At 54.1% G+C, this 12,122-nt stretch overlaps 1 protein-coding gene across 1 annotated transcript in view; it reads right to left on the bottom strand.

Moving 5' to 3' along the window:
* The window catches only part of RPH3A (rabphilin 3A), a 65,335-nt gene that overhangs the window by 11,148 nt on the left and 42,065 nt on the right, over positions 1-12,122 (bottom strand). The window contains exons 8-14 of the mRNA XM_084868406.1: positions 10,637-10,828; positions 9,225-9,311; positions 6,787-6,849; positions 5,571-5,789; positions 4,129-4,208; positions 3,455-3,529; positions 1,237-1,346 (exon numbers count right to left, since the gene is read on the bottom strand). Of these exons, the coding sequence (XP_084724532.1) occupies positions 1,237-1,346; positions 3,455-3,529; positions 4,129-4,208; positions 5,571-5,789; positions 6,787-6,849; positions 9,225-9,311; positions 10,637-10,828 (826 nt within the window). The remainder of the gene's footprint in view (positions 1-1,236; positions 1,347-3,454; positions 3,530-4,128; positions 4,209-5,570; positions 5,790-6,786; positions 6,850-9,224; positions 9,312-10,636; positions 10,829-12,122) is intronic.

Raw genomic sequence — 12,122 nt, 5'->3', positions numbered from 1 at the left:
GACTCTAAGACAGATCGCTAAAAGAAAAGGAAGGTTCCGGTTACACAGCATGAAACTGTCCAAGGTGCCAACACTGATCTGAGAATGCCCGTGCTCGCAGAGGGAGGACAGCCAATCCCGGCGGGGGGCGGGGACTAAGGGAATGGGGTTCCTTGCTCTATCATAGTCTACAAGAAGAATGTATTCCCGTATCACTAATACAATTCAAAACACAGTGCGAGACAACATTGTAGAAGATAAGATGCATCCACATATGGTTAAAACAGCCTGATAATAATAGGACGGTCCATTTTTAAAAGTATGTTTTCACTGATTTTATTTATAATATTTATTTTTTTTGAGCGAGAGAAAGGGAGAGGGAGAGAGAAGTAAACACATGAATGAAGTAGAAACGTCATGGTCAGCTGCCTCCTGCACACGCCCTACGGGGGATGGAGCCCACCACCGGGGCATGTGCCCTGACTGGACATCAAACTGGCAACTTCTTGGTTCCTGGGTCGATGCTCAGTTGCAGAGCTACACCAGCTTGGCATGATGGTCTATTTTTTTAAAGCACTTGATTTCATAAGAAACTTTTGCAAGCACACATAGATACATACACACACACACACACACACACACACATTCACACACACTCACACACCCCAGATGCCCAGACACCAAGACATTAAGAGTTTCACTTAGACCGAAATCGGTTTGGCTCAGTGGTAGAGCGTCGGTCTGCGGACTGAAAGGTCCCAGGTTCGATTCCGGTCAGGGGCATGCGTGTTGGTTGCGGGCACATCCCCAGAGGGGTGTGTGCAAGAGGCAGCTGGTCGATGTTTCTTTCTCATCGACATTTCTAGCTCTCTATCTCTCTCCCTTCCTCTCTGTAAAAAAATCAATAAAATATATTAAAAAAAAAAAGAGTTTCACTTAGATCAACCGAAGAACTTGTATGCATGCCTATAAGCAAAACCAATGGACGAAAAACTCGGGGGTGGGAGAGGGGAGGGCATGTATGGGAGTGAGGGGGGGTAATGGAAAGATATGTACACATATAGTACCTTAATAAAATTTTTTTTTTTAAAGTTTCACTTATTTGTATTTTTAGAAGTTTCTACCAGAAATACATATGGTTTCATAGAAGTAAAAAAAAAAAAAAAAAAAAGACACTACGCAGAGAGGTTTTAACGTGTGACCCGCACACACGTGTCAACCCGCCAGCCCGGCCCCCTCGCGTCCGCCGGCAGGCACCTGAGGGTCTTGCGCTGCATGTCCTCGTCCGTGATGCCGTGGTAGACGAGGGTCTCGTTCCAGACGGGGTTCCGGGTGTTCCGCAGGGTCTTTGTCCGAAGCTTGTTGGACTAGAGCCCAGAGACAGACGACAGACAGACAGACACAGCCTCAGTGGGGGGCCAGCCCTGCAGCCACCCGCTTGGGGCTGATCTGGGGTGGGGGTAGGAGGAGTGACTTAGGAGACACTCCCTTTAGGAGTGCCCAGGAGCTCAGGGGCTCCCAAAGGCAAGTCACAGGGAGCGGGGGGGCCTCTTCAGGGTGATGTCTGCAGCCACCAACGGGGCTGGACGCTGAGCCACCCCTCCCTCCACGCAGCAGGCTCTCTCTCTGAACTTCCCATTAAGATTAAAAACCAGTGCCATGGCTGGTGGTGTTCAGTGGTTAGAGCGTCAGCAGGTCTGATATCAGTCAAGGGCATGTACCTGGATTGTGGGTTCTCTCCCCGTCCTCAGTCAGGGCACATGCATGAGGCAACCAATTGATGTGTCCCTCTCACATAGATGCCTCCCTCCCTCCTTCCCTCCCTCCCTCCCTCCCTCCCTTTCACTCTCTCTGAAAAAGCAATGGAAAAATATATCCTAGGTGAGGATTAAAAAAAGGAAAGAAAGAGCCCTAGCCAGTTTGGCTCAGTGGATAGAGTGTCAGCCTGCAGACCGAAGGGTCCTGGGTTCAATTCCGGTCAAGGGCATGTACCTCAGTTGCATGCTCCTCCCAGGCCCAGGTCCTAGCCGGGGATCGTGCAGGAAGCAACCAATCAATGCGTTTCTCTCACATCGATGTTTCTCTCTGTCTTTCCCTCTCTCTCTTCCACTCTCTCTAAAAATCAATGAAAAAATATCCTCGGGTGAGGATTTAAAAAATAATAACTAAATAAGAAAGAAAGCTGAGACATTTTCCTTTGAGAAAAACGTTTATAGGTCAGGGAGGCAGAGATAAGGGTCCCCCACTCCTCGGCAGCGAAGGAACAATGTCCGGGGATCCTGGGAGGATACCTTAGGTTTCCCCAAACAGCATCCTTCGTGCCTGAACTATGTGAGGGGCGGGGAGAGGGAAGACAGTTTTTCTCTTTAAGAGAGAAGGCTAGAAATGCACTAAGCCCAGAAGAGGTGGCCTGGTGAGATCTAATTTGGGCTGGCATGGGTCCCTGGATTCTTTGGCAAAGCAAGCCTGGATTTGGGAGTGAGCAAAGGAGAGAGCCTTACGGGGAGTATGGTGTCACCGGGGAGTTAGAAGTGGCCGAACACTTCACAGTGTGGCCATGGCCAATGAGAGACTCTGTGTGTGTGTGTGTGTGTGTGTGTGTGTCTGTGCGTGCGCATGTGTGTGTACGTGTGTGATGTGGTGTGTGTGGTGTGTGTGTGTGTGTGTGAGGAGTGTGTGTGTGTCTGTGCATGCGCATGTGTGTGTGTGTGTGTGTGTGTGATGTGTGGTGTGGTGTGTGTGGTGTGTGTGTGTGTGCGTGGTGTGTGTGTGTGGTGTGTGTGGTGTGTGGTGTGTGTGTGTGTGTGTGTGTGTGTGTCCTCTCTCATCTTAAGGGGCATGTAACACTCGCAGAGATTTTTAACGTGCCATTTGCCGAGATCATGCCACCAAGTGCACGGTCGCCCTTGTATCGAGCGCACCCACATCAAAAGGACAAAGGAAACCCCTCTGGGTGGGCCGAACCCACGTCTCCTCCCCGGGGCAGAGTGATGGCCAGGGAGCTGCAGGGGGGAGGGGGCGCATTTCTCTCGGGAACAGAGCGTTATTGCAGGCACGTGGCCCTGAAATCCAAAGAGAGGGGTTCCTTCCTCCTGAGAGACCAGGAGGGTTTGGCTGGGGCACAAAATGGGAAGAGGAGGGGAGGGGGAGGGGGAAGGGGAGGGGGGCCATGGTCAGCCCTGGGAGCCACGGTGGGGGGGGGGTGAGCCGGTGAGGGCATCCTGGGGGCATCCGCTTCTCCCCTGGCCTTCGGAAGCTCCTGGGTTCGGGGTTCTGGGTTGGAGAAAGGGACAGAGCCCCTGCCCCCCGAGGGAGAGTGACTCCTGGCCCACCTCTCACCCCTTGCGAGGACTTGGCCACGCAGGGAGGGCGGGGCTTGGGGGCAGGTGGGCTATTTTAGGCTCCGGGCTGGGAACCCTGGGTGCCTGCCAGGCCCCTGTTCCTGGCTTGCCGAGAGGCCCGGGCCATATGGTACCTTGCTGGCTCCCGGCAGGAGGTGCAGCTTCACATAAGGATCGGCCAGGCCGTTGGAGTCCATGGGCTTCAGTCCCTGCGAGAGAAAAGGCAGTGGAGCGAGGGCCTGGGGAGGGCCGGCCACCCAGCTGCCAGGGCCCCGGCCGCAGCCCCGGCTGCCGTCCTGCCCGTCGGTCCACCCCGTGTGCTCCCTCTTGCGAAGAGAGAGAAGGAAAAGAGCCCCAGCATCAGGCAGACAGGGCTCCAAGCCCGGTCACACCACTTCCTGGCTGTGTGTCCTCAGGCGAGTTTCTCAGCCTCTCTGAGCCTCAGGTTCCTCGAGGGTCAAATGGGACGAGAACAATCCTGCCTCGTGGAGGGGTGAGACGTGCACACAATCTCCCCTGGCGCATGGTGAGGGCTCCATCGAGGCTGGATAGTCCCTTGTCCCCTCCCGAGACCGGGGCTCTGCCCTTGTGGCCCGGCTGCCTCTGCTCCAGGGCACAGAGATGACCCTCTGGGACCATCTCCGGGGGGGTTCTCCCCCACAGTCTGGGCTGTAGCTAATTCCGCCTTTTTCTCATCACTGTCCCTGCCACCGACAGGCCGGGCAGGAGCCTGGGGACCCGTGTCCTCCCCGAGCCCCCCGGAGAAGCCAGAGCAGCCCGTGGGGTCCCAGCCCAGCCCCTCACCCACCTTGGCCTTGATGATGGTGCAGTGCAGGGAGCTGTTCTCCGGGTCGTACAGAAGGCTGAACTCCAGGGCGCCCAGGGTGGCTGGAGGGGGCGGAGGCAGGAACCAAGAGGTCAGTCATTCAGTCATTCAACAAACATCCCCCGAGCGCTGACTCTGTGCCCTGTCTGGGCTAAGCACGGAGCCTACACAGAGAGGGAGACTCAGGCCTGAAGGCCCCCGGGGGAGCACGGATGGGGAAGGGACAGCTGGCCTCTTGCCGGCTCTGGCTTCTGATGCGGGGCAGCGGGGAGATGGACCGGCAGGCCCTCCCCTCCCTGGCCTTGAGATCTCGGCCAGGTTCCCGAGCCCTGGAGCTTCTGTCTCTGTCTCCACCCCGTGAAACAGGAGCAGCAAAAGCAGCTCCGCCCAGGCCCCGGGGGAAGGTCATGGGAGCAGGTGCCCAGAACACACTCTGAAACGTGCCCGGCACCAAACAGGCGCCGACTGCTCCCTGCGGCGTGCACGTTACCTGACCCCAGCGCCTCCTGTGTGCGTGGCACTAAAATGACAGTGATTCCCAGCTCACCGAGCACGCTCCCAGGGGGTGCCTCAGTGTACCCTCCTCGGTCCCCCCTAGGAGGCAGGATTCTGCTCCTCGTTTTACAGTGAGAAGGGGTGACATCGTGGGCCAAAGCCATGCCACTGCTCACAGCCCTCGGTCCATCTAAGCAGGTCCAATCTCTCCGCCTGACCACGAGCTCTCGGGCCGTGTGTGTGTGTGTGTGTGTGTGTGTGTGTGTGTGTATCTGTGTGTGTATCTGTGTGTATATATGTGTGTATGTGTATCTCTGTGTTTGTGTTTGTATGTGTGTGTATCTCTCTGTGTATGTGTGTATGTGTATCTGTGTGTGTGTGTGTGTGTGTGTGTGTGTCCCTAGGGCTCGGGTCTCAGTGGGAGGGGCATAGGGTGGGCACTTCATACATCCCTCATTGAATGGATGCAAAAGGAAACATCCAGAAATTTTAAAATGGTTTAAAAAATTTCTCTTGGAAGACACGCATCAGAGAGTTTTGGAACTATTAAAACGCACAGGTAGGTACACCTAGGAGTGGACGCTGGTCACGTGATAATCCCGTGATCTACTTGGTGAGGAGCCACTGAATTGCACCGAATACCGCCGAATTGCACTCTTTACAATGCATCACAGGGTGGCTCTCATGTTACAGCTATTTTACCACAATAAGAAAATAGACAGCTCCTATATTTTAGTAAGTTGATGTCATGTTGTGGATACAGCGATACAAGCTTGTCTCTTTGTAACTGGGTTAACACACTGATAGTGGTTGGCATGTTGTGGAGTTGGGAGGGTGTCTAGGGCCACACCCCTGGAGCCATCCCGTGTCCCTGGGGGGTGACCCTGAAGGGGCTTTTCCCAGACCCCCCTCCCCTAAGGGCCACGTACTCCCTTCATCCGAGTCGTAGCTGTTGGCTTCCTCCTCGTCCTCCTCCGGGGGCGGGGGCTGGCGGGCAGGGGTGGCGACGGGCTGGGGGGCGGCAGCAGATGCTTGGGAATAAGGGCCTGGTGGGTGGCCCGCCCGGTCCTCTCTGCCTCCGGCTCCTAATCGCTCCTCCCAGGGTGGGATGGAGGCCCCCGGATAGCAGAGGTCACTGGGGGCTGCGTCTGCAGGGGAGACAGAGAGAGGGCAGGAAGCGGCATCTGAGTCCCTGTGTTACCGTGGCAGCAGCAGCAATGGCTACACCATGAACGCGAGTGATGAGCACCGACTGTATACCACAGCCCTGCAACACAGAATTACCGCCTCCAGCTGACAGGGCGGCCACACTGTGCCACTCCTGGTTCTCAGAAGGCTGTCTTTGCCAAAACCACCGAGGGGAGCTTGCAAAATGCAGAGGTGCCTGGGCCCCACGCAGAATTGGTAGCCCATGCAGTGGGGCCTTGAAGTCCACGTTTTATAACAAGCCCCACAAGCTTAATCAGAAGCAGGCAAAACAGACCTCAAAGGGGGACTGGTCAGTGATGTGGGCCCTGGAGCCAGAGAGCCTGGGCTCGCACCTCTGCTGTGGGATAGAGGGCACATTACTTAATGTCTCTGAGCCTCAGTTTTCTCATCTGTAAAATGGGAATATCACACCGAAGTCACTCAACCCGTAGTAGCTATTATTTTTAAAAATTACCGAATGCATATACAAAAATCATAGCTGGTGCATCAGGAAGCAATGACTACGCTGTAGCCACAGTGGTGAGTGTGATGGTGACCAGGCATATATATCACATGTAACAGTCACTGTCGCTTCGCGTGGTCTTCAACACTCCAGGCCACGTGCTAAGGTTTTACGTGTATGAGTCTGTTTCATCCTTTCAGCAGTATTATTCCCACTTTAGAAATAAGGAAACCGAGGCTCAGGGAAGTGAAGTGACTTGCCCCGGGCCACACAGCTGGGATGCGGAGCAGGATTTGGATCCCGGCAGGGTGTGCTTCCCTTCACTCCACGTGTGGTCATTTTCTCATTTTGGAATCGGGGTGGGAGCCTCGGAGCTCATCAGGGAGGTCTGGGGGGGGGGGGAGGGGAGGCTGGGCCGAGATCAGGCAGCCCCATGTGGAGACATGGGAGAGAGGTGGTCACATGAACGGGCATGGGGAGCAGCGAGCACTTGCCTGGTCTCTGGTCGGAAAAGCGTCCTGCTGGCCCGGGGCCGGGCCTGCTGCCTCCAGGGGGCGCTGAGGGGAGAGAGGAGAGGAGAAACAGAGCAGAGAAGGTGGCATTATTGTAGTGTCCTTCCCCTGTCCCCCTCATTACCTGGTCACGGACACAGGCCCAGGGGTAACAGGTCATGTGCAGGAACAGTCCCATGGAGGATTCTGGAGTCAGGAAGGCCTGGGTTCAAGCCCCAACGTTTCCTTCCTGAGCCTCAGCTTTCTCCTCTCTGAAATGGGCTAAGAATGCTTAGATCACTCAGTCTAAGGGTCTTTTCACGTTTCACTGGCTATGAGGCTGATAAAGGAATGGAGTGAGAATTGCGTGCGAGGTGATGGGCACGTTTACACTTTGAATCCATCGGTGCTGTGGGGTCATTGCTGACCCAGTGGATTCCTCTCCATGTCAGGGATGGGGGATGGAATAACAGTCACCACCACCATGCGAGCACCCAGGCTTCCCTCGCCTTTCAGCATGACCCCCCGAGGAAGTCTCACTGGAGGGTGCCTCTGGCTTTAGCACCTCTCTGAACTTGGTGGGTTTTCCTTTTGAACAAAAGCGGACAGGCCCCAGGCTCAGAACCTCCCCGGGCCAGAGGCAGGAGAATTTCGTTGCCTTATTTAATTATCATTTAAATCATTATCCTCTGCCGTGGGTTTGACTGTGTTCCCTAAAAGATCTTCAAACCCTGATTCCCAGCACCTGTGAGTGTGACCTCAGGTGGAAAGAGGGTCTTTGCAGACGGTCACGTTCAGATGAGGTCATTGGGGCATATAGGCCTTAATCTATAGGACTGTGTCCTTATCAAAAGGAAAGGTTTGGCCCGGGCGGCTTGGCTCCCGTGGTTCAGCATCCACCATGAACCAGGAGGTCACGGCTCGACTCCCTGTCAGGGCACATGACAGGGTTATGGACTCGATTTCCAGTAGGGGGCGTGCAGGAGGCAGCTGATCCATGATTCTCTCATTCATGTTCCTCTCTCTCTCCCTCTCACTTCCTCTCTGAAATTAATAATATATATGTACACCAAGTGGCCAGATTATTATGATCTCTGAATGCATAATAATCTGGCCACTCAGTGTGTGTGTGTGTGTATTAGAGGCTCGGTGTCTGAATTTGTGCATGGGTGGGGTCCGGCCGGCCTGGCCAGGGGGAGGGGACATGGGCGGTTGGCCGGCCTGCCTGCTGGTCGAACTCCTGGTTGAGGGGATAATTTGCACATTGGCATTTTATTATATAGAATATACTCTGAGTGGCCAGATTATTATGCATTCAGAGATCATAAAAATCTAGCCACTCAGTGTATATAAAAGAGAAGTTTGGACGGAGAGAGGGACATCCTTTGAAGAGACACAGGGAGGGCGTCATTTAGAAGCCCAGGAATGCCCAAGGCCCCAGGAGCTAAGAGGAAGGAAACAGATCCTCCCTCACAGCCTCCAAAGGAGTCCACCCTGCTGACACCTTGACCTCAGGCCTCTGGCCTCCAGAACGGGAGACCACCCATTTCTGTTATTCTACACTACCCGGTGTGTGGTGCTCTCACCCACTCACCCTATAGTACGGAGCACTGGCTTCCCATTGATGCCATTTTCATAGGTTTCTTTTAAACTAATAAAACCCACCGAAACCAGTTTGGCTCAGTGGATAGAGTGCTGGTCTGCAGACTGAAAGGTCCCAGGTTTGATTCCGGTCAAGGGCATGTACCTTGGTTGCCGGCACATCCCCAGTAGGGGGTGTGCAGGAGGCAGCTGATCGATGATTCTCTCTCATCGATGTTTCTAGCTCTCTATCCCTCTCCCTTCCTCTCTGTGAAAAATCAATAAAATATATTTAAAAAATAATTTATAAACTAACAAAGCCCGCCCTGCACCAATTAGACATCATTACCTTTGTCTTCCACAGCCACAGGGGCTCAGATTTCCCCATGTTCCTAATCTCTCTGCTCACCACTGCTCCCTGAAGCTCACACAACCCTCCTGGGGACGTGTGTCATTTTATTACAGCCCTGTGGCCTCACATTCCCCTTGAGAGAGTCTGCGGTAGCAGGCCCTCAGCCATGCTTGCAGAGTGAGTCCGTGTGAAGAAAGATCAGGAACATAAGAGGGTAGGCGTGTGGTAAAAACTGTGCCTGTGGAGCGACCATCGCCGAAGGCAGGCAATGCTGAGGATGAAGGGCTGCCCCTTCCTGCATTCAGCTGGGTACTCTGCCCGCCATGTCCCCCCACTCCCGGCCCCCCAGCCTGAGGGTCACTCAGTCTAAGGGACTTAGAGGAGCTTAGGACTCGGCGGCGGTGGCTGCAGCTTTGCAGAGAGCCGGGGCTCTGCCAGCAAGGATGGGGGAATTGGGGTCACCGCTGACTGACATGACAGCCGGGGTGGCCGGACGGGCGGCAAGTACCTGGCTGCCCGGGCTGAGGAGGTGCCTGGCTTGGCGTCGAGGCTGGGGCTGGTCTGGAGGCCTGCACTGAGTTGGCCCGTCTCAAGCCTGCGAGAGAGAGAAAGGGAAGCCGCCACCATGTTGCATGCACACACACACACACACACACACCCCACACACACCCCACACACACACACCACACACACACCACACACACACCACACACACACCACACACCACACACACACACCACACACACACCACACACCACACACACACACACACACACACACACACACACACCACACACACACCACACACCACACACACACACACACACACACACACACACACACACACACGGCGGAAGCAGAGAGAAGCGGGGACCGGGCAGCCAGCATAGAGCAAGGCCTTCTGGGTCTGAACGCAGCCCCCCGCCACCCTCAGCTCCTTCAGACCTCTCTGCCTCTGAGGGGGTTCGCTCTTTCCAATACTCAGACCCCCTGGGCCAGGCCCCTGGATGTTGAAAAAGCTCAGGTTCTGTGATATCGCTTCCGCCTGTACGACCTCACACAAATGGCCTCTCCACCCTGGACCTCAGTCTCCTTGTCTGTTAAATGGGATGACAGTACCCACCGCACTGCTTATGGTGGCGATGCGATGATGCAATGCCTGAGTGCTCAGAGCGTGTAGTAAACACTCAACATCTGTCAGGTGTTGACATTATTGTATTATTCTTGAAAAAAATCGGGTCTATGTCTTCACATCAACCTAACTTTGCCTCCGGGCATGCTCTTTTGTAAGTTGTGTGACTCTGGGCTGGTCACTTCCTGTCTCTGAACTTCAGGAGCTACTTGATAAGGATTAGTTATCATTTATTTGACGCTTACCATGTGCCAGGGACTTTACATATGAGAAACTTAATCTCTACAGCCCGTTTTATAATTGGGAAGACTGAGGCCCAGCAAGGCTAAGGAGTTCATTAATGTTTGCTGGCTGGTCTGCGGCAGAGCCAGGGTTAGAACTCAGGAAGTCAGTCTCCAGAGTCTGCTGGAGACCACCAGATACTGCTCCCCAGCTCTCCTGCCAAGAGGAACTGAGGTGCTACGCCAGGAACCCCCTATTCAGAAAGACAAGGCCCGGGGTCCCCGAGGGAACTGATATTCAGCCCATCTGCTCAGAGGCAGTCTGATGACCTTGCTACAAAAGAAATGCAGGCATTAGAGCGAGAAAAGGATGTAACCAAACATTCAGGATGTCTGGAGTCAGAATTGTTTCTGAGTCCTCTCTTTCCTCCACCACAGACTAGAACCAGCATCTGGCATTGAACACCACACCGAATGGATACATGAGTAAAAACACTCCCCTCCCCATTCATTCTGATTCTCCTCATCCAGGAAGCCTGCCCAGATTTGCTCCCCTCTCTCTCTCACCTGCTGGGCTCCGGCTGGAGTCCCCGGCTGCCCCGCCCTGGCCATGGCCCCAGCCCTCCGAGTCCCGGCTGGCGGAGCTCATTCGTGCCTCCGAGGCCCTGCGCATGGGAGGCCCGTAGCTTCCCCGGCCAGGCGCAGGGGCCAGCTCGGGGCCTGGCTTCTGCGCTGGGCCCCTCCTGTCTTCAGTGTCACCTGGAGATGGAGAACAGGGATGGGAGGCTGCTTTGTCTGGTGCAGGAGGGCCACTACGTAAGCAGGTCCCCAAAGGGGCCCACGCTCCCCTCCCAAGGGCTCTTGAACCTTAAAACTCTCCCCTCCTGACCAGCCCTTTGAAGCAGCTTTCCTTTACAATCTCACATGTTTCCTTTGTTTGCACAAGCATGTGAACGCACACAGGCTGAACACGGGCCAAACTGGGACCGCCGGCTACATCCTCTTCTAGGTGGGCTTTGCCCGCTGAATCCGATTTTCCCAGGACTCACCCAGCACATTCCAACGGTAAGCCCCACGCACACCACAGTCCCGAAGATCCTTTGGGTCCTCGCTATTGTTTCAGTCATGTGTCTCCCCAAAGACCCTCCTCAGACAGCCCTTCTCTGCCAGTTCTATCCCGAAGGGGGCCTCCTGTCACCGCCTGCCCCCTTTACCTGCTCTGCGTCCATCCCCAGCACCTACCACTGTCCGATACTAGATTGCGTTTGCATTGGCACCTGTTTCCCCCACCAGAATTTTAGCTGCATGAAGGCGGGGGTCTTCATCTGTTGCAAACATCACTCTCTCTCCAGGGCTTAGATTAGAGTCTGGAACTCCTTTGGTGCCCAGTGAATGTTTGTTAAGAGAATACCAAAAGCACTGATGGACATAATTCCAAATCCATAAAGGACACTGACACCATTCCATTGTCAATAATCCCCACTATAGTGTGGTGCGGATATATCAGTCCGGTCAACAATCCCCTACTAACGAACCTCTTCCAGTGCTTTGCTGTCGTAAGTAATGACGCAACAAATATATCTATATCTTTTATATGGTACTTGAATTGCTGTTCCATATAATCCCAGAGAGGGATTGCTGGATCAAATGGTACATACATTCCCCATTTTAATAAAGTCTGCCATATTACATTCCAGAAGGCTGGAGGTGATTTATAATCTACCATCAGTCAGCAAACTCATTAGTCAACAGAGCCAAATATCAAACATACAACGACTGAAATTTCTTTTGAGAGCCAAATTTTTTAAACTTAAACTTCTTCTAATGCCACTTCTTCAAAGTAGACTCGCCCAGGCCGTGGTATTTTGTGGAAGAGCCACACTCAAGGGGCCAAAGAGCCGCATGTGGCTTGAGAGCTGCGGTTTGCCGACCACTGGGCTGGGCTAATAGTTTGAAGAGTATTGGCCTCCTCATTCACCAGCACCGATGTTACTCCTATAACTTTCTAAGCATCACTATGCAATGCTGGTGATGTTACTTCTCTCCAGTGAAG

Source organism: Pipistrellus hanaki (genome assembly GCF_964339955.1).
Source record: "Pipistrellus hanaki genome assembly, chromosome: 19".
NCBI classification, from domain to species: domain Eukaryota; kingdom Metazoa; phylum Chordata; class Mammalia; order Chiroptera; family Vespertilionidae; genus Pipistrellus; species Pipistrellus hanaki.
Note: the sequence above shows the minus strand (reverse complement) of the source record. Positions and strands in the feature narration are given on the sequence as shown.